At 40.7% G+C, this 22,975-nt stretch overlaps 1 protein-coding gene across 3 annotated transcripts in view; it reads left to right on the plus strand.

Moving 5' to 3' along the window:
* Positions 1-12,167, plus strand: part of zgc:109889 (uncharacterized protein LOC553542 homolog) — a 37,927-nt gene extending 25,760 nt beyond the window's left edge. The window contains exons 2-11 of one of the 3 annotated variants that reach the window (XM_062065910.1): positions 1,381-1,520; positions 1,767-1,901; positions 2,953-3,106; positions 3,204-3,321; positions 4,955-5,023; positions 5,329-5,373; positions 5,458-5,591; positions 8,564-8,821; positions 10,135-10,538; positions 10,612-12,167. In XM_062065910.1, coding sequence (XP_061921894.1) covers positions 1,388-1,520; positions 1,767-1,901; positions 2,953-3,106; positions 3,204-3,321; positions 4,955-5,023; positions 5,329-5,373; positions 5,458-5,591; positions 8,564-8,821; positions 10,135-10,538; positions 10,612-10,769 — 1,608 coding nt within the window. In that variant the 5' untranslated portion in view covers positions 1,381-1,387 and the 3' untranslated portion in view covers positions 10,770-12,167. Of the gene's footprint in view, positions 1-1,380; positions 1,521-1,766; positions 1,902-2,952; positions 3,107-3,203; positions 3,322-4,954; positions 5,024-5,328; positions 5,374-5,457; positions 5,592-8,533; positions 8,822-10,134; positions 10,539-10,611 lie in introns of all 3 variants that reach the window. The other 2 variants (XM_062065909.1, XM_062065911.1) reach the window with 2 other exon arrangements.
* The last annotated feature ends 10,808 nt before the right edge of the window (positions 12,168-22,975 follow it).

Genomic DNA, 22,975 nt, shown 5'->3' on the forward strand with positions numbered 1-22,975 from the left:
ATCTGCCTCTTCTTCTCAGTCTCTGTCCCTTGATGGCGTTTTCATTGCAGCCTGTTGCAACCTGTCGCTCTCAGTTTTGCGGGTCATGACGGAATATGTCAACAACGTGCATTATCGCGATCGGGCAATGGAGTTAAAATCTCTTTTGTAGGCCAAATACATGTACAGTAGCTAGTTTATATCGTTTGTGGCGCAACCCTAATGTAGAAGCACATGATAGCGTTTTATACACTTTTCAATGTGGCTGTTACGTTTGGTTAAAAAACAAAAAAAGTGTGTGTCTTTTGTCCAGAAGGTGTATGTGTAAGATGAGGGTTAATTCAATTTTTATCAATGGGTGTGTGTTTGATCACATATTCCTCACATGCCCTGGCTTTTATTTATTTTAGTTTTAGTACTACAGCAAGCACTTGAGTGACATGTACAGTGCACCCGTAAAGCATTCACTTGTTTTGTTTGTTACAGCCTTATTCCAAAATGGAATAAATTAATTTTTGTCTTCAAAATTCTACAGACAATACCCCACTATGACAATGTAACACATTGTTTTTTTTTGTTTCTTTTTATTTCACTTTTTTTTTTAAACTAAAATACTAAAAGATACATGCACATAATTTGTCCCACTGGCAATCAAAGCACTTAACAGAAAACTACTGTAATAACCGGGATGCAATAATAAGGAGTTCAATATTGGGATAGTGCAATACGGGGGGAGTGTAATGTTTGATACCTGCGCACTGTTCACTGTCGTCACTGTATTGTCGGATGAACTGTATGTGTGTTTGTATGTATGTATGTAAAACGCTGTCTTGATGTCCAAGACACATTTCTTTGAGACAATAAAGCGAATTATTATAAATATTCACAGCCTTTGCTCAATATTTTGTTGATGCACCTTTGGCAGCAATTACATTTTTGAATGGATGTCTCAAGCTTATTACACCTATCTTTGGGCAGTTTCGTCCACAATGCAGCAATGTACAGAGACATCCTGAAAAACAATGTTTACAATCCAACCTGATGATGTGTGAGAGATGCTGCAAGAGGAATGGGCAAAACTGCCCAGAGATAGGTGTGCCAAGCTTGTGACATGAGACTATAGGTTATCACTGAATGGCTTGCAAATAATTGTTTGTCTACCTCACACATGTATTTGTTGAACTCTGTTATTGGGCTTCATCTCCGGCAGTTTAATGTGTGCAAATACACACACGCACACACTAAGATGTTGCATGATTGCGCCTAATAAAGGCCAATGTGTGACAGAATAGAAACCCAAAAATAACAACTGTGTCCTGCATGGAGAGGGGCCCAGTGCTTTCCTCTCACATGTTTGCTTCACGCTTTGCTGTTTGTGTGTGTGTGGTCATGTGACTCCAGGAGCATCATGCCGCTGGTGAAGAGGAACATAGAGCCCCGGCACCTATGTCGCGGGGCGCTGCCGGACGGCGTGACCAGCGAGCTGGAGTGCGTCACCAACAGCACGCTGGCAGCAATCATCAAACAGCTGGGCGGCTTGAGTGAGTAAAATCACGGGATTGAAGCCTTTTTTCCGACTACGTTTACATTTGTTGTCTGATCTGGATCTATTCCAATCAACTTTGGTGGAGGTAACCAATCCTTTAACACACAGTGTACGTAATGCAAATTTAGCACCCTCTAGTGGACTGAGGGAAAGCAAGCTGTCTGGTGATGTCATCATGCAGCGAGACACTTACATAACAGTATGGACCCCTCCAAATGTATCTGTGTGTGTGTGTGTGCAGGCCGCCATGCCGAGGATATTTTCGGGGAGCTGTTCAACGAAGCCAACAGCTTCTACTTAAGGATGAGCAGCTTGCAGGAGCGTGTGGACCAGCTGGCGGTCAAGGTCACTCAGCTCGACTCCACCGTGGAGGAAGGTGTGTTTGTGGTCTGGAGGTCTCTTTGGAGATGTGTCGGAATGACACCTGCGTCATTTTTTAGTCGATTATTCATGCGAAAGAAGACATGATCAAACAGCACATCACGTAAACTTCCCCTCAACTCCAAACTGAAACATCGAGGTTGTTTCCCTGCTAATAAATAGGATCATATCTCCACATCTCTCTCTCTCACACACACACACACACACACACACACACACACACACACACACACACACACACACACACACACACTCGTAAATCAGTGGTGGCAGCATATGTTACATGGGCAGGGTTTAATCTTATTGTCATGTGTTTGCGGCCATCTGGTCGCGCCTGGATAGTGTTGCACAAGTGTTAAATCTCCTCTAGAGTCAAAGGATTGACACACATTCCTGACACGGTCACACACACACACACACACACTTGCAGATTCCCATAATACCTTTCTGCATCAGAATCCATACACCTGTACAGCTCATGGCAGGAAGGAGGCGTGAGTTTAAAGGTCGCTTGTAATGCAAAGGTGACTCTTTAATGATGTTTTAACTGTAGTATGCGTCCCTTGAGTCGGTTACATCTACAGATGCTGTCATAATTTCTTTGGCTTTCATGCTGCTTGCCGTTATCAGGCATAAAATACACACTAGTCTCTCTTCATTTGCTTCTGTAATTGCAGTAAAGTCTGTCTTTTGTCATACTTCCGGGGCATTGTATTCCGTTATCCTCACGTCTCCACATTTTTTTTTTTCATTCCTATTACAAACGTCTCAATCTCTCCGTCTCAGCTCTGTACACATATAGCATGTTCCTGTGTACTTACTACTTCTATGTCGACTGGGTAGAACAGGCAGGGAGCCTGCTGATTAGATTAAGCACTGCTTCCACCTAGCTTCAGGCTTGGGTATTGTATATTTATTCTTACACGAATACTAGAGTAAACACAAAGAATGAGAATCTCCCCTACCGTTCACGTCATATCAACAACACATCATAACCCCACTGTTTGAGAAACACCGCTGTATGTAATGTACACCGTCTCCTCCAGTTTCCCTGCAGGACATTAACATGAGGAAGGCATTCAAGAGCAGTACCATCCAGGACCAGCAGGTGGTGTCCAGGACGTCCGTGCCCAACCCTGTGGTGGAGATGTACCATCGCTGTGACAAACCTCCCCCGCTCAACATCCTCAGCCCCTACAGGTCACTACTTGAACTCCTAGAATCTCTTAATGAGGGCTCCTCCATTCATTCATTCATCCATCCATCCATCCATCCATCCATCCATCCATCTCTCCAGGGATGACAAGAAGGACGCTCTCAAGTTCTACACAGACCCATCCTACTTCTTCAACCTGTGGAAGGAGAAGATGCTGCAGGCCACCGAAGACAAACGCAAGGAGAAGAGGCGCCAAAAGGTGCGTCCAAATTCCTGCATGTTGCATTTGGAAAGTGTGTGTGTGTGTGTGTGTGTGTGGGAAACACTTAGATATTTGGTATTATTTTGGAAATCCCCAAGCAGTATTTTGGTTAGTGTTTTCGTTTGTATATGCGCTCATGTTTTGATTGATTGATTGAGACTTTTATTAGTAGGTTGCACAGTGAAGTACATATTCCGTACAATTGACCACTAAATGGTAACACCCGAATAAGTTTTTCAACTTGTTTAAGTCGGGGTCCACTTAAATTGATTCATGATTCAGATATATACTATCATCATAATACAGTCATCACACAAGATAACCACATTGAATTATTTACATTATTTACAATCTGGGGTGTGGAGGGGGGGTTACGTTTGGTTGTTATCAGTCATCAACAATTGAGAACAGAGAAATGGATATTGGAACAGTGTAGGTCTGACTTGGTAGGATATGGACAGCAAGTAGTGGACAGAGAGAGAGAGAGAGAGAGAGAGAGAGAGAGATCAGAAGGCATAAGAAAAAGTATCTGCATTTGATTGATAGTTTAGGGTTGTAGCTGCCTGGAGGTGAACTTTTATTGCGGTTTTGAAGGAGGATAGAGATGCCCTTTCTTTTATACCTGTTGGGAGCGCATTCCACATTGATGTGGCATAGAAAGAGAATGAGTTAAGACCTTTGTTAGATCGTAATCTGGGTTTAACGTGGTTAGTGGAGCGCCCCCTGGTGTTGTGGTTATGGCGGTCATTTACATTAAGGAAGTAGTTTGACATGTACTTCGGTATCAGGGAGGTGTAGCGGGTTTTATAGACTAGGCTCAGTGCAAGTTGTTTTACTCTGTCCTCCACCCTGAGCCAGTCCACTTTGGAGAAGTGGGTAGGAGTGAGGGGGGATCTGGGGTGGAGGTCTAGAAGTAACCTGACTAGCTTGTTCTGGGATATTTGGAGTTTAGATTTGAGGGTTTTGGAGGTGCTAGGGTACCAGGAGGTGCATGCGTAATCGAAAAAGGGTTGAACGAGAGTTCCCGCCAGAATGTAGCATTCTGATACAGCAGCGGTTGGTCATGTGACAACAAGGCAACTTGATGGACTTCAACGCACCGCCTGACAGTAGCCATTCACCTGCTCTAAGAGAGGAATAATCCTCCATGGCAGCACTTTTATTTAAGCTAGATCATTTGAGGTATGCAAATGATGATGCTATTTGTAGTGATAGCATGACAAGACTAAAATGCTCTGCTTACTTCGCATATTTTTCCAGAATATTTCTTCTTCGTTTTACTGTAATTATAAAAAGCTGCACCATAAATAAAATAATCTGGCTTGACTGTCAACTTTCTGATGTCCTTACTGTCAAAAATGGCAATGATTGTTTATACATTCAAACGATAATTTACAGGTTAACAAAAGGTCCTGATCTTCTTCTGCTGTTTGCTGTGCTTTGTCAATATTTCTGTTTATTTGAATGCCACTCACATGCTTTGTCCCTGTCAATTTCTCATCAAGCTTCTGCTCATCTTTAGCACTAGTTAAGAAGTACACTTACCCCTTCATCGCTTCCTTTCTTCCTTCTCTCCTCCTCCTCTTCTTGGTCTAATACACCAGCTTGTCTCTTTCCCATGTTTCCATAGGGCTGTCCGGCCCATCCCGACAGACCCCACTCCAGACAGGCCCCACCCAGGAGTCCCCTGTCCATCTCTGTAAGACAATCCCGACCCCTGACCTCTACCCCTAATCCCGAACCCTGCATACACTTACACTCACTAGTAGAACAAGCACACACACACACACATCATGCTTGTGTTTTGTGTTGCTTGCTAGCCTGTGTTGTTTGTGTGTTATTCATAGTTTAAGTGTGTAAATAGCTGTGTACATCTGCGTGTGTGTCCATATGTCCATATGTGTGTCTCTGGACCTGGTGATGGGATCCTAGTGTCCTCCCTCACCAGATAAATGGATCACCAATAATAAACTTGACTGTTGTCTTTCTGTCTTTGTCCACTAGGAGCAGCAGAAGCAGGTGGAGGACCCCAGCCGAGAGGTCAAGAAGGTTAGTGAGTCAGGACACTTGACTGAATGTGACAGCAAGTGTTGCCAAGACAACCACACATCATCTCTATCTTGCTTCTTGAAGGTGCGTAAGGCTCGTAACCGGCGTCAGGAGTGGAACGTGCTCGCCTATGACAAGGAGTTCAGACCCGACGCCAGGCTGACCCCCTCGCCGTATCATGGCATGTCTCCTGAGGGCTCCTTGTCACCTGACAGCAGGCAAGTTACTAACATTTGCTGAAAAGTCCCCTCTTCTATTTTTTTTACTAAATTTGTATTTGCCACGTTTCACTCAGTACTTCACACAAGTTTTATTGTCTGACAATAGAAATAAAATAAATTATACCAACTTTAGTTCACAGATACGTAGATGGGGAGTAAAATGTGAGCATTTAACAACTTTTCCTTTAGACTTAATTAAACTTGTTAATTTCCAATGGAAGTAGTTAGAGTGAGATGCACATGAGACCACAGCGAAGGGGGGAACCCCTATTTATCTATTTTTATTAATTTGGACAAAACAAACTAAAAATACACTTAATGTACATGATTCAAATAAGAAAACTACAATCTGGAATACAATACAGTGGAACCTCATGAACATAATTAGTTCTTGAACATGGTTCTTAAATCGAAAAATCGTGTAGTGACAAATAACGTAAAAATGAATAATTGGTTCTAGCCTCAAAAAAAGTCCCTATTTTAGTAAAATAAATGCACACTTTCAGGACCCTATTACATATTATATACATACACATACAAAAATGTAATACACACACACCGCACACGGTGTATATATATACATACACAGGGTGATCAAAAAAGAATACGCCAAAATCATCACGCATTTATTCAGTTCTAAAACATTGTAATAGACTGAATCAACGGTCATTTGATACAGGAGTTATCCAAGTTTTATTGTGTTACAATTTCACCGTTGTAGTCATGTAATCCTTTCGGCGCCGTTCAATTGTAGGATAACCACAGAAGGTGTTTTGTTTACGAAAACAAATGCCATTGTCACGGTGCAGCGTGCTTTTACAACAGAATTTGGCATTGATCCACCCCATCGTGAGGGCATTCGAGGGTGGGTTAAACAGTTTAAAGAGACTGGCTGCTTGTGTAAAGGAAAGAGTCCTGGAGGACGTTGATGACATGAAAGATCGAAAAACAGCAGCTATCAACACGGTGGATCAGGACATCCTGAGGCGCGTTTGGGAGGAATTCTCATATCGTCTTGATGTTGTCTGTGCTGCCGGTAGTGGCCATATTGAGCACTTGTAAAACATGAAATAAATACTCCAAGTTATGTACAACACATATTCAAGCTAGGTTTTCTATTTTTCATTTATTTTATATATATATATATATATATATATATATATATATATATATATATATATATATATATATATATATATATATATATATATATATATATATATATATATATACATACACACACACACACACACACACACACATACATATATATATACACTACCGTTCAAAAGTTTGGGGTCACATTGAAATGTCCTTATTTTTGAAGGAAAAGCACTGTACTTTTCAATGAAGATAACTTTAAACTAGTCTTAACTTCAAAGAAATACACTCTATACATTGCTAATGTGGTAAATGACTATTCTAGCTGCAAATGTCTGGTTTTTGGTGCAATATCTACATAGGTGTATAGAGGCCCATTTCCAGCAACTATCACTCCAGTGTTCTAATGGTACAATGTGTTTGCTCATTGGCTCAGAAGGCTAATTGATGATTAGAAAACCCTTGTGCAATCATGTTCACACATCTGAAAACAGTTTAGCTCGTTACAGAAGCTACAAAACTGACCTTCCTTTGAGCAGATTGAGTTTCTGGAGCATCACATTTGTGGGGTCAATTAAACGCTCAAAATGGCCAGAAAAAGAGAACTTTCATCTGAAACTCGACAGTCTATTCTTGTTCTTAGAAATGAAGGCTATTCCACAAAATTGTTTTGGTGACCCCAAACTTTTGAACGGTAGTGTATATACACACACTAGATAAGAATTATCAGTATTTAACTCTCTTAACTCTGTTGCACTGTTAGCTATAAACTAATCTGCAAAACAGCGGTACACACACACACACACACACACAAACGCTGTTGATAGCTGTGTGTGACCTGGCAGTTACAGTTTGTGTCGTGTTGGAGTTATCCGACTGTTTATGTGGCCGTGAAGGTGTCAGTTGCTGAGTAGTAGGTTTTGGCCTGGTTTGTACAGCATGAAATGACCAGTTTTGCAAGACAGTAGTTTTTTGCTAATGTGTTTGGCGTGGTTACGGCCACCGATAAACAGTTTTGCTCAATAAAGTGATGATGGAACTACTTTTCTTCCTTAAAAGGGTCTCGGCAGACGTTAACAATAATTGACAAAGTGTTGACGAACATAGTTTTTTCTGTTACGGCTTATTGTCACCTGTCACTCAGATTTGCATTGCAAAATTGTTACGGGGTTTAAGTTTGGTTCGAGTTAAGGTTGGATTTTTTTTTGTGCGCGGCATAGGTTTACTGTGCGCAATCGCGCAGGCGTGCACATTAGAGGGAACAGTCATGGTAACCCTTAAAATTAGAAAAGTAGGCGGTGAAAACTTTAACTAAATATTCATTTGAGCCACATTTATAATTTCCAATGTTATAAATTAATAAATGACTGTGAGTTAACATAGCTAAATTGGCACTCCAGCTATGGATAAATCAATTTGAGTTTATTTTTTAACTTTTAAACAAATCAAATGCGATTCAAACAGCTTGAAAATGTTATCAAACAAAAGTGGGCAGAAATTAAGTCAGTAAGAAAATGTCCTAGGAAGTAACTTCAATAAAAGAGTGGGAAATCTTACCTGACTGATGGATAGTTGGCAGAGCTTTATTTTAAAATGTCTAGCGAAACATAATTTTCTTGTTAAGTTGTGCAGGGGAAGCTAATTTTGCAAGAGGTGGGTCAGAGGCTAAAGGAAGGTGGTTTTTACTTCTTGATGAATGAAAGGTAGCGTTTAGTCTCGGACGAGTGGAACAAACAAGGGAGGAAGATGATAGATTTTTCTTGAATACATTAAAAGTCAGTTTTGCATAATAGGGGACCGTTACAAAAGGACTGCAACCTTTAATTGTTAACCAATAGGTCAATGGCATCCGACTCTTACCCCGCCAGTCCCAACCACCCAGCTACCCAGACTCCCAACGCGGGCCACCCTGCCGACCACCTCGGCCCGGCCGCTCAGACCCAGTCACTGGATCGCGGGCTCAGGCCGGCCAACCAGCCCTCTGGAGCGGGAGGGTCCGCCGCTGGCGGGCGCCACGTGGCTTCCCTGGGCAGGACCCCATCAGGTCACGCTAACCAGGCTGCGGGAGATCTGACCGTCAACGGGCCCAGGCAGCAGTCGATCAAGGATTACCGGGCAGGCCACGGGTACGTAGAACACTTGTTGATGATAATGCGAATGATGTGCAATCCTCACATACTGTAGCAGCTCTGAGTAATCGCTGTAAATGTCAAACACCATGCTTCATCTTTGATCATGTCTGGTAATGTTAAACTATAAAATGTTGAGTATTAGATTCAAACTAGTGCTGTCAAATGATGATTTTTAATTAGATTAACAACACTTTTGAATTTGGATTAATACATTAATTAATTAATACATCCTGGCATAATTTAAATTACCGTATTTTTCGGAGTATAAGTCGCTCCGGAGTATAAATCGCACCGGACGAAAATGCATAATAAAGAAGGGAAAAAACATAAGTCGCACTGGAGTATAAGTCTCATTTTTGGGGGAAATTTATTTAACAAAACCCAACACCAAGAATAGACATTTGAAAGGCAATTTAAAATAAATAAATAGTGAACAGTCTGAATAAATGTACGTTATATGACGCATAAATAACCAACTGAGAACGTGCCTGGTATGTTAACGTAACATATTATGGTAAGAGTCATTCAAATAACTAACATATAGAACATGCTATACGTTTACCAAACAATCTGTCACTCCTAATCGCTAAATCCCATGAAATCTTATACGTCTAGTCTCTTACGTGAATGAGCTAAATAATATTATTTGATATTTTATGGTAATGTGTTAATAATTTCACACATAAGTCGCTCCTGAGTATAAGTCGCACCCCCGGCCAAACTGAAAAAACTGCGACTTATAGTCCAAAAAATACGGTAACTTAAAAAAGAGCCCAATATTTGGACACAAATGCAATTTTATTGTCAGACATTCCTCCCACCTCCAAAGACATGCACCTGGAGATAGGTTGTTTGGCGACACTAAGATGAGTATAAATGTTTGTCTACATGTGTTGGCCCTGCGATGAGGTGGCGATTTGTAGGCCGATAGTCCGGCCGATATGCTCCAGCCACCCCCACGACCCCGAGAGGGACAACTGGTAGAAAATAGATGGACATTTTTTTTAATGTTTTACTCAATTATACATAATGTCTTTGCTCAAAACTTGGTAATATTCTTATCTAAATACTGTTGGAGTGTCTTTTAAAGTAAAAATTTAAAGTCCTCACTCATTGACCTTATCACTGACAGTCAAACATTCAGGTAACCATCCGCGATTACAAGAAAGGAGCACGTACAGTCAAGTACAATCAAAATTAATTGTGTGAATAATCTGCGTATATACATGATTAATGCAATATATTTGATTAATCACATGAGTTAAGTTGTTATTTTTGAAAGCCCTAATTACCAAATGTTTCTGCAGTGGCCAGCCTACCACCATTCCAGAGTACTACATCCCACCTGCACCACCCCCTCCTCCCCCAAGCATCCCCTCAGCCCAGACGGCCTTTGACCACACCCCTGGCCCACCCTCCGCCGTCCCACCCACCTCCTCTGCCCTATCCCGTCCCTACTCCCCCTCTCCTCCTCCTCCTCCCGTCAACTACGTCCCCTCCCCTGCCCACCCACCTTCAGGGGTCCCGCCGGCCGCCCCACCGCCTCCCCCGCCTGGAGGCCTTTTGGGCCACCAGGCTCACCTTTCCCCTACGCATGCCGCCGTCGGGCAGGCAGGAGTGGACGCCGCGCCCTCCTCGAGGAAGGGCACCATGCTGGGGATGATGCCCATGAGCGACGCACGCTCCGACCTGCTGGCCGCCATACGTAGAGGTAAGTTTGCGAAGCTGACGGCGACAAGAAGCCTCTTCCTGGGTGTGGTGGTCATACATCTGCTCCTCCACAGGCATCCAGCTGAGAAAGGTGCAGGAGCAGCGGGAGCAGGAAGCCAAGCGGGAGCCCGTTGGCAACGACGTGGCCACCATCTTGTCGCGTCGCATCGCGGTGGAATACAGCGAGTCTGACGACGACTCTGAGCTCGATGAGAACGAGTGGTCCGACTAAAGAGGTTTTGGGTGTAATACGGAGTTGTGATGGAGGCACATTTTCAAATTTATTGCGACAAAAATGTCATTTTGCCACCACTCTTGGGATGCGTCTAAACAACCAGCAGAGTTCGGCACATGACACACAATTTCAACAAAACGATTGGACCGATTCCTCCCCCTTACATCCTAATTGATAACAATATTCCAGGCCTCTTGCTGCACATAGCCCCTGTTGAGTGAGGGGGTGTTGTGTTGACTCAACACATGGCACAGCAACAAGAGTTATTAGTGTGCAATCCTAATATTTATTTTTCTTTATGAAAACTAGCCAAGAGTTAAAACTACTTTCAGTGCTCAACAAGTGCACCTTTCTTGGATCAAACTACACTTGGGGGAGTTTCACCCATTGAACTTGTTTGGTAGTAGAGGAAGCTATCCAGTATAGGTAGATGATACTGGAAATGTTGCTATTGATCTGATACCATGTAAATACCGGGCAAGCATTGCTGATACTGATACTTTTTACTTGAAAATGATTTGGGGATTTTGCCTTTAATTTGTTGATCATGATTATAATTACACTAAAACGATAAAAAAAAGTTTTTTCAGCAACAAATATATGTCAACAATTTAACAACATATAAATACAACAATGTAACCATATCAACAAAAGAAGACAATTATCCACTTTACTATATTTACTTTTTTAGGCAAAATAACTGGAGAAAAAAAAAAAGCTACTTTGCCCCCAAAGTTCTCCTGCCAGGACTTATTCCCTGACCTATATCTGTGCAGCTTTGTAAATCTATACAATTCGAACAACATTGTAAAAACACATTTGTGGAAGAATATTGATATTGTCGCGCTAATATCAATCTGATACTAATACTGCCTTTTGTAATGGAATTTGAATCGATCCACCCAGCAACGATACAGCTTGTGTTAATTGTTAATACATTTTCGGAGGCTCGCCATCACGGCTCCGGCAGGTGAGCAATTACATGATATATGTAGACCACAAGGAAGTGTTTTAAATGTAGAAAAAAATAATATGACTCCTTTAATGCGCCTTATAATCCAGTGCGCCTTTTGTATGAAAGTACACCTGAAAAGACCTGCTCATCGGCGGTGCACCTTATATTCCGGTGCGTCCTATGGTTCGGAAAATACGGTAGTGTGCGTGCGTTCAAACTTGCATCACTTTGTAGGAGGTTGTTTTACTAAGTTTAGTTCATTTCATTTTATTAGTTTACAGGCAGATCTGCCACACCCAATATGACAACACACGTATCACAGCAACTTGCTCAATGATTGATATTAGAGATGTCCGATATCGGCCTGCCGATATCGGCTGATAAATGCTTTTAAATGTAATATCAGGAATTATCGGTATCGTTTTTTTTATTATCAGTATCGGTTTATATATATATAATTTTTTTTTAATTTTTTTATTTATTTGTATTAAATCAACATAAAAAACACAAGATACACTTACAATTAGTACACTAACCCAAAAAACCTCCCTCCCCCATTTACACTTATTCACACAAAAGGGTTGTTTCCTTCTGTTATTAATATTCTGTTTCCTACATTATATATCAATATATATCAATACAGTCTGCAAGGGATACAGTCCGTAAGCACACATGATTGTGCGTGCTGCTGGTCCACTAATAGTACTAACCAAAAAGCCATTATCGGACATCCCTAATTGATATATATTGTTACGACAAATCCAATGTATCATTGCTTTTTTTGTTGCTGTTTTGGATGATGACAGGAGTGTTGCTGCATCAATAACGAATAATCTTCCTTTAAAAACACGAATAATTGCACAATTGTGTTGTGACTTGTTTTAATATTGGGCTTCATGTGGTCTTACTGTCTCAAGAGATGGGTTGTGAAAGTCAGAACTTATTCCTTAATGATATTTTAAATGAACTTCTCAGTCACATTGTGCTCAGAACACATTAAGGTCGTATAAAATGGAGCAGTTAAAAGGATTAAAGACAATATGAAATTAAATGAAAAGAACTCCTTAGTTGTGTTCCTGTTGTTTTGCAGTCATTACTACCGTCTTAAAATAATATCCTATGGGATAGTCTTCTTCTCATGCATCTTGTAATAGTGCACCTGACCAATGACGCCTTTAGCATTCATTAACAGTCAATGATCTTGATCCTTAATGTTGGACGTGACAATCAAGCGGTCAGGACCAAAAGAGCAGCCGATATTCTCCTCTCTGAATGTTTTACCTTGTTCATTTCCCCTTACCTTCTCTGTGGCTCACTGCCTTCTTGGTAAAACAATTAAATGAATAGAACAACTCCAAAAGTAACTTACAAGTAGGGATGTCCGATTATTGCTTTTTGCCTATATCCGATATTCCGATGTTGTCCAACTCTTAATTACCGATACCGATATATACAGTCGTGGAATTAACACATTATTATGCCTAATTTGGACAACCAGGTATGGTGAAGATAAGGTCCTTTTAAAAAAATTAAAAAAATAAAACATTTTCTTAAACAAAAAAGAAAGTAAAACAATATAAAAACAGTTACATAGAAACTAGTAATTAATGAAAATGAGTAAAATTAACTGTTAAAGGTTAGTACTATTAGTGGACCAGCAGCACGCACAATCATGTGTGCTTACGGACTGTATCCCTTGCAGACTGTATTGATATATAATGTAGAAACCAGAATATTAATAACAGAAAGAAACAACCCTTTTGTATGAATGAGTGTAAATGGGGGAGGGAGGTTTTTTGGGTTGGTGTACTAATTGTAAGTGTATCTTGTGTTTTTTATGTTGATTTAATAAAAATAAAATAAAAAACGATACCGATAATTTCCAATATTACATTTTAAAGCATTTATCGGCATCTCTGCTTACGAGCAATGTTATTCTTCCACACTTGTGCTGCATGCGGCGTGTATTCCTCCGCCAGCGTGCTGTGAATAGTTCCCAAGCAAATCTCATGTTCACCGACCAAAATTTAAGTTTTTAATTAGTTTTTGGGAGTGGTACCACAGAACATCATAAACCAAGAACCACCTGCAAATGGAGAAACATGTCCATAGGTGTGAACATGATGGTTGTCTATATGCGAACCCACAGTGTAACCTTCAGCTCACCTACAAGCCTAATGAGAAGCAGCAGAAAAAGCTTTGTTATAGCAGATGTGTGACCATGATCAGAGGGCCAAACTCCCATGATGACATCATTTTGTATTTGTTATCATAGCAAATGAATACAAAAAACGGCTCTTACGAGAGCCAGCGTAGACCGTTATTAATGTGACTTTTTACTCTCTTCAGAGCCAGTGACTGTGTGCTGTGGTGTTGCTCTTCTGTACAATTACAAGTTGTGGGTCAAAGGTCAAAAGGTCCTGGATCAGCGCCGCACAGGCTCTGTGTCAGGACAGCTATAAATACATGTGTTAGAGCAGCAGCAAATAAACAGCATTATTATTGTCAGCTTGGGATTGGCTGGTCGCAGTGTGAGAACACGTTATGTAGTGTTATTTCATTTTTTTTTTTTTTTTAAAGTGCTGCAGTGACTCGTTGGCTTTGATTTATTGCAGGATTTTTTTTCAGGTTGTGACATAAAATGCATTTTAGTTGAGTCGTATGCCAAAATCTTCACCTATTTAACGAGCAGTTGTGGTGAATCATTGTCGAATCTCCCACAAAAAAAAAAAGCTAGAAATGCATCGCTACGATTTTGATGAGTATATATTTGGGCCGCAAACAAAATGTCAATATTGATTCACATCCCTGTGATCTCAGTGAGCTTGATTTTATTATGTTGAGTCTTTCCCTCCGTCCACTGTCACTCCCATGAAGAAGAGCTGATGGAACATTGGATTGAGGTCTGACCCAGCCTTAATCGTAATTAATCTTACTTAAACTATTTAAAAACGTAAGCACATGCTCTAACATGGAACTATAAAGGTGATTATATTTGAAATCATCGTGGCCCCTGAATAAAACATTACACCGCTTTACATTTTGGCAAATAAACGTTTGGGTGAACTTACATGCAATATTACCTTTTACAAGTAAACTTTTCAATGCGCATGTCCAACTGTTGAATGTTTTACTTTTTGCTTTTCTCTAACAAGGAGCTGAAATACACGTGAATGTGTGTCCTGCCTCTGTTAGAATTAGTAGTTAAATGCTCCTTCCTCTTTATCATGCTGTTCACATTTTGACTCTGTGGGACCAAGACAACACCTTACATTTGATCAACAGTACCTCGCCATTAGCAGAGAGCAGTGATATTCAACTCAGTTTTAAGGGCCACACTTCCAGAAGGCTAAATACTTGGGGGCCGGACGTCTCCCTTCACTCTTAGTCTTATGTTGTATATTCCAAAGAGCCAGCGTCCTCTACAGTAGACATTTGATTTTTGTCTATTTTGTCAGAGTTATAGAAGCACTCTGCTTTTGCAAAAGAAGATAATCAAAGATCATCTCTATGACAGCACTCTAGTGTTTTTTTAATTTGCTGCAAAGTGAGTCTCTCACAAATATTTTGAACTGAACTTGCAGGCCACCAGATAAATAACCCACATGGTGAAAAAGAGAACCTTGAGGAACACTACTAATATATCTTAAGAAGTTGAACAAATGACTACTGACTGCATCGGAAGTAAACAAGCTACAGCAACACCTTAGTTACATGAATCACATTACTAAAAAAAACATGTGTAACTGTCAAAAAGAAGATGACTTAAAAGGGTGCCTTGAGGAACACCTCAGTTATGTAACTCACAGGTTGGACCCAAGTTTGTTGGCAAGGTTTAAATGTCAATGCGAGGATCTGCCAATGTCTTTACAGTGGTCCAAGTTCATCTATTCAACAAGACCACTCTTGTTTTTAGGAATTTGCCACAAAAATGTTTGTCTCCCAGGTTTTCAACTGAACTCAAGGGCCGGTATGGTGTCATTCCTGGGCCAGATTTGGCCCCCGGGCTGCCAGTTGAATAGCACTGGTTTAGAAACTCAGTTTCATCAGCAGGTTGCTAGAGAAACTAGAAAAGTGCCATGATTATTAAAAAAATATATATCGCCAGTTGCGAATTGTGACATTCATCTTGTTGGAGTACAGTAAGTTGTGCAAAAAGTACTGAAATATTCAACAGTTGTACAATGTTTGCAGAAGGTAATATCCCATGTTTTGTGACTATTGTATGTTTGTGAAACTGAAAATTGTGGTCTCAATTATAAGTGGGGAAGCTGATTTTGTTTCATTCAGCGCTAACACATAATTTAAAAAGCCAGAGATTAGGTTTGTAAAATAATTCAAAGATTCACCACAAAGGCTTATTTTCTTCTTTAAATGTTTTGATGTAAATAAATGGCAACACATTGAAAATGAGTAAAAAAAAAAAAAAAGAATGAGCTTTTCATGGCTTGCTGAGAGACATGCATCTACTGTATGGCAGGTACTGTTGAAGCTAAATAGGACGTTGAAGTGGGTCAAAATGTATTTAGAGCATTCCCAACTGGGAAAGATTGTGTGCTCCGAGCTTACATAGTCAACGAATGTAAAAGCCGTAAAAACCTGACACTTACTTCCTCGGTTTGAATCCTGTCGCCGAGCTTTTGGATGCTGTGTTTCCATGGCAACCGCCTTGTGCTGGTATCTTGGCGTGACTGTACAGACTTTAACTAAGAGGGCCTGTAAAGTAAACACTTGTTCTTTTGGAGTCATTCATGTACGTTGTTAGACAATTATATTGAAGAAAAAACTGTATGGCTCAAAGAAGCTGTGAGCAAGTATGCATGTAATTATTGACAATAAATTGTGAACTTGATGCCTGTCCATTCTTTTGCATTGGTACATTGCAAATGCTTAGCCACTAGTGGGCAGCAGAGCCAACCATTTTCCACCAAGGGTCCCATGCACATCCATTTCTACCGCTTGTCCCTTTTGTCGCGGGGGGTGCTATGAAAGTATGTAATGGTAGACTTTGATATTTTTCTCATTTGTTTTATAAAAACACATTTAATACCAGACCAATGTAGGTCAACGCTATATAGTGAGACTACATACTGTACATAGAGTCGCGATCAAAAGTTTGGCCACAATACCCAGCAATATGTTTGGAGGAGAAAAGGTGAGGCCTTTAATCCCAGGAACACCACACCTACCGTCAAGCATGGTGGTGTTAGTATTATGCTCTGGGCCTGTTTTGCTGCCAATGGAACTGGTGCTTTACAGAGAGTAAATGAGACAATGAAAAAGGAGGATTACCTCCAAATTCTTCAGGACAACCTAAAATCATCAGCCCGGAGGTTGGGTCTTGGGCGCAGTTAGGTGTTTCAACAGGACAATGACCCCAAACACACGTCAAAAGTGGTAAAGGAATGGCTAAATCAGGCTACAATTAAGGTTTTAGAATGGCCTTCCCAAAGTCCTGACTTAAACGTGTGGACAATGCTGAAGAAACAAGTCCATGTCAGAAAACCAACAAATTTAGCTGAACTGCACCAATTTAGTCAAGAGGAGTGGTCAAAAATTCAACCAGAAGCTTGTGGATGGCTACCAAAAGCGCCTTAATGCAGTGAAACTTGCCAAGGGACATGTAAGCAAATATTAACATTGCTGTATGTATACTTTTGACCCAGCAGATTTGGTCACATTTTCAGTAGACCCATAATAAATTCATAAAAGAACCAAACTTCATGAATGTTTTTTTGTGACCAACAAGTGTGTGCTCCAATCACTCTATCACAAAAAAATAAGAGTTGTAGAAATTATTGGAAGCTCAAGACAGCCCTGACATTATGTTCTTTACAAGTGTATGTAAACTTTTGACCAGGACTGTAAAAGCCAGTGCTATATGTTCCAATCTCAAGTGTTAAATAGTATCAGAATTTTTACAGATTATAAATATATCGGCCAATACATTTTTTCAGGGATTTGGTCATCCATCGGAATCTACAACAGGGCTGGTTCTAAGCAGGCATATATGAGGGGGCAGTCAGAAACGTGAAGGGGGGCACCATGTGTAGATGCTGCTCCAGCACTTTTGTCTGTGCTAATATAGTACTAATATTGCCTTCTTCATAGCATTTGGTTGTTAGCTACAGTATTTACTGATTTATTAAGATCCAAATGCCACGCACTAAACAGCATTAGCAATCAATAAAACAGTGTGTACTATTAGTGGGCGTGTTGCATGTGATTTACTAAGACTGTGTACTAGGGTTGTAAAGGTATACCGGTATTAGTATAGTACCGCGATACTAATGAATCATATTTGGTACTATACCGCCTCTGAAAAGTATCGGTCCGCTTTTTGCAATTTTTATTTTGACAGTACCACATAAGATATGTTTTAATTGCTGATGCGGTCTATTGATTTTTAAACGCGCCACAAAATAACCCGTTTTGTACACTGGTGGGGGTGATTCTTCCGGTTCCGGTTCACCGTGCGTGACTGCTCGCCGTCTGTTCGCTGTTGCGAAAAAGGCTAAGTATCGCTCTATCTGTGTGCTTTTAATTGTTCTACAGCTTTCTTTATCACTTCTCAAACATATTTAGTGGTACTATTTAACTTGCAAATCACCCGATCTCTGTCCCACCACCCTTTCCTCAGCTAGCTAGCTGCTAAGCTAGCGCGGAGAAAGGCAGCCGCCGGTCAGAAGGTAAGTAGGAAGCTACTCTCGCAGACCGCGACCACTTCCCTGAGGACAGCAGGAACTTCACTCGGTGACAGGAAACACTGTGAGTAATGGCTTCCTGCGCGTCTTGCACCATACTCACGGAGAGGTTGGCTCTGCTAGAGGGCCGTGTCCGCCAGTTAGAGCAGAGTAATGTCGTAACTTTAGATGTTGCGGACACATCTGCTAGCGTTAGCTGTAGCGAGCTAACTAGCCCAGCTTGTAGCAGTCGTAAGCGGCCTACAAGCTACGGTGTACCGGTTGAGACGCATAATAGATTTAGCTCTTTAGTTAGTTCTACACCCCAGTCTACCGGGCACCACACCTTAGTCATAGGGGACTCCATCACCCGAAACATAAAGCTTAGCAAACCAGCCACAGTAAAGTGTATCCCCGGGGCCAGAGCACCTGACATTGAAGCTAATCTTAGGGAGCTAACTCGCAACAGGCCTAGTAAACACGTACGACAGGCTAATCGCACCACTAATTATGCGAATATAGTTGTACACGTTGGCTCCAATGACACTAGAATGAGACAGTCAGAGATTACAAAGAGAAACATAGCCAGGACTTGTGATCTCGCCAGAATGATGTCCAGGCATCGAGTAATTGTCTCTGGCCCCCTGCCTGCGAGAGGCAATGATGAGAGATATAGCAGATTAGTCTCGCTTAACAAGTGGCTGTCTATCTTCTGTAGGCAACAGGGACTAACGTTTATTGATAACTGCCAGAGGTGGGACCAAGTCATTGCTTTGCAAGTCACAAGTAAGTCTCAAGTCTTAGCCCTCAAGTCTCGAGTCAAGTCCCGAGTCAAGACAGGCAAGTCCCGAGTCAAGTCCAAAGTCAAGACTGGAAAGTCTCAAGTCGAGTCCCAAGTCCTGCATTTTGAGTTTCGAGTCCTTTCAAGTCCTTTTAACCACAGACTAATATTTTTACACAGATTGTGTATGCTTTTAAAACGCTGTATGTATTTATTAAAACAAGTGCATTTGAAATTGCAGGAAAAAAAATAGTGCTGACATTGCAATTCATAATAGCACTATTAACAGTAATTTTAATAGTTTAAACAATTTTAAACATTTAACTCATTCCTTTACAGAATAAACACATTTGCAAAAACAAACATTAACATACTATTGGTTGTATTTTATGAAAATAATATTACCACAGAGTTGAGAAGGAGCAAATATCTTCAATATTTGTATGTGAAAATCACAAATAAATCTTCTGGGGGAGGATGACGCCCCTACAGGGGTTTGGTTTACAAACTTTCAGCCCCACCTAAAACAAAATTCACCAGCCGCCACTGATTATGATGCATTCTCATTTTAGGCAAAATATAAGACAATACTTTCTTAACAGTATAATTGTAACCAGGAATAAGTCTTCAAGTAACAATATTCAAATACTAACATTGTTGGGTAAAACAGCATTTGGTTTTATTCTGAATGTAGTGAAACAAATTGGTGGTTTTAGCTGATATAAAGACTTTCAGGTGTTTATATATGTTTAAGTATTTGGCAGACGCTTTTATCCAAAGCGACATACATAAAAAATACATACATAACAATCACTGTAAACATGATCATTTAAGGGAAGAATGTAATACAAAATATCAATACAAAGTGTCAAGACAGAATAAACTCTCTGTTGCTGCAGCAACAGAGATACAGTCTATAGGTCCCTAAGATATATAGATATCTAATGTATTCATACATTGTTTATGTAGGATATACGCATGTATATATAACCTAATCATATTGTTTCTTCAATTTAAAAATAGCTTACCGTTTTTTCCCCCTTCTCTGGGATTATATTCCCAGTTTTGATCTCGGACGTCTGGTCACTTATAGCGTATAAGAATAATATATTACTGTTAAGCAAACTATGAATAATAAAACTTGCCAAAACATGTGTCCGTTATCATAGCTACACGTATGACAAAAAAACGCGTGAAAATCAGTGGTATTCAGTGAGGTAAAATGAATTAAATGCGCTGACAGTTCATTGCTTCTGACAAATGAATTGCACTGAGTGGAGCGGATCACCACTCCAAGATGGCGGCCCCGCGTCTCGTCTGCGCCAGTAGGCAGTAGCGCTCGATGCTGCGTACCCTTAAAACATGTCTATGGTTATAACGTTAGCAGTGAGTTTACAGCCTCACTGATTTAACTACACAGCAAATAAAAGTCATGTTACTTAGCCAATAAACGTTATCTTACATTCAAAACTTACCCTTCTTTGGGCAACTTCAAATGTCGAACGAAGTTGGAAGTTGTTGCGTCTCCGTCTGTAATATTCGAACTGCGTGATTTGCATACGCAATTCGTTTTTTGTTGACCAAGTCGTAGTTTTTATACCCGAACGAAACCAACTTTGGCATAATTGTTTCTCTCTGCCGCATTGTTTGACAACTCTTGTTCGGTGGTTGTCCTGCAATTTGATTGGATGAATGCTGGTGATGAAAACAACGTATAACTAATTTGATTGGCTGTTGTACTGACAGCACACCAGCTGACAGGCAGCACACACGCTGATAGACAGACAGACACGTACAAAATGAAAGATACGGAGCGCTCCCAAATAACTTTTTAAGCTTTGGGTTTTGGGGAAAGTAGCAAGTCATGTCAAGTCAAAAGGCTCAAGTCCAAGTGAAGTCACAAGTCATTGATGTTAAAGTCTAAGTCGAGTTGCAAGTCTCTTTACATTTTGTCAGGTCGAGTCTAAAGTCATCAAATTCATGACTCGAGTCTGACTCGAGTCCAAGTCATGTGACTCGAGTCCACACCTCTGATAACTGGCCCTCTTTCTGGGGCAAACCAGGCTTGCTGATGAGAGACGGCCTTCACCCTAACCAGGAAGGCGCCATCATCCTGTCTAGAAACATAGACTACTATTTAAGTCTCACTTGACTGACTACACTAGAGCAAGCCCGGTCACAGGCAATTACAATGTCTGTTAGTCCGGGTGAGGAGTCAGTTAAGCTAGAACTAGCCAGCGCCAGGCTGGATAATCCATGTACGCATAGCAATTCTCTTAGAATAATACACAATTCACATAATGTTTTTTCTGTTGTGTCTGTGTCAGAGGTGGACATGCATTCTATGAGGTGGCAAATTATGATATGTCCAGTCTATTGCAGCACCAAGCAAACAATCGGAAAATTCCCGTCATATCAATTCCTAGATATGGTCGAAACTATTTAAAGTGCACTACGCATAATAAACGCAACATTGTTAATATTGCCACTACGGATAATCTTAACAAAAACTCGTCAAAACAGCTCAATACCTATAATATGGGCTTTTTAAACATAAGATCATTATCTCCCAAGGCGTTATTAGTTAATGAGGTCATTAGAGACAACAATCTTAACGTCATTGGTCTTAGCGAAACCTGGCTCAAACCAGACAAATTTTTTGCGCTCAATGAGGCATCTCCTCCTAACTATACGAATGCGCATGTTGCCCGTCCTCTTAAAAGGGGAGGGGGTGTCGCACTAATATACAATGAAAATTTCAACCTTACCCCTAACCTAAATAATAAATATAAATCGTTTGAGGTGCTTACTATGAGGTCTGTCACACCGCTACCTCTCGACCTGGCTGTTATCTACCGCCCCCCTGGGCCCTATTCGGACTTTATCAGTGAATTCTCAGAGTTCGTTGCTGATCTAGTGAAGCACACCGACAATATAATCATAATGGGGGACTTTAATATCCATATGAATACCCCATCGGACCCTCAGTGCGTGGCGCTCCAAACCATAATTGATAGCTGTGGTCTTACACAAATAATACATGAACCCACGCATCGCAACAGTAATACAATAGATCTAGTGCTTGTCAGGGGTGTCACCACCTCCAAAGTTATGATACTTCCATATACTTAAGTAATGTCCGATCATTACCTTATAAAATTTGAAGTTTTGACTCATTGTCAACAAGCTAATAATAATAATAACTGCTATAGCGGCCGCAACATTAACGCTGCCACAACGATGACTCTTGCTGACCTACTGCCTTCGGTAATGGCACCATTCCCAAATTATGTCGGCTCTATTGATAACCTCACTAACAACTTTGACGATGCCTTGCGCGAAATTATTGATAGTATAGCACCGCTAAAGCAAAAAAGGGCCCCTAAAAGGCGCACCCCATGGTTTACAGAAGAAATTAGAGCTCATAAATTATCATGTAGAAAACTGGAACGCAAATGGCGCGCGACTAAACTTGAGGTTTTCCATCAAGCATGGAGTGATAGTTTAATAACTTATAAACGCATGCTTACCTTAGCTAAAGCTAAATACTACTCAAATCTCATCCGCCTCAACAAAAACGATCCTAAATTTCTGTTTAGTACAGTAGCATCGCTAACCCAACAAGGGACTCCTCCCAGTAGCTCCACCCACTCGGCAGATGATTTTATGAATTTCTTTAATAAGAAAATTGAACTCATTAGAAAGGAGATCAAAGACAACGCATCCCAAGCTACAACTGGGTTCTATTAACACAAATACGACTGTATATACGACGGACACTGCC

The sequence above is a fragment of the Entelurus aequoreus genome, linkage group LG12, assembly GCF_033978785.1.
Source record: "Entelurus aequoreus isolate RoL-2023_Sb linkage group LG12, RoL_Eaeq_v1.1, whole genome shotgun sequence".
NCBI classification, from domain to species: domain Eukaryota; kingdom Metazoa; phylum Chordata; class Actinopteri; order Syngnathiformes; family Syngnathidae; genus Entelurus; species Entelurus aequoreus.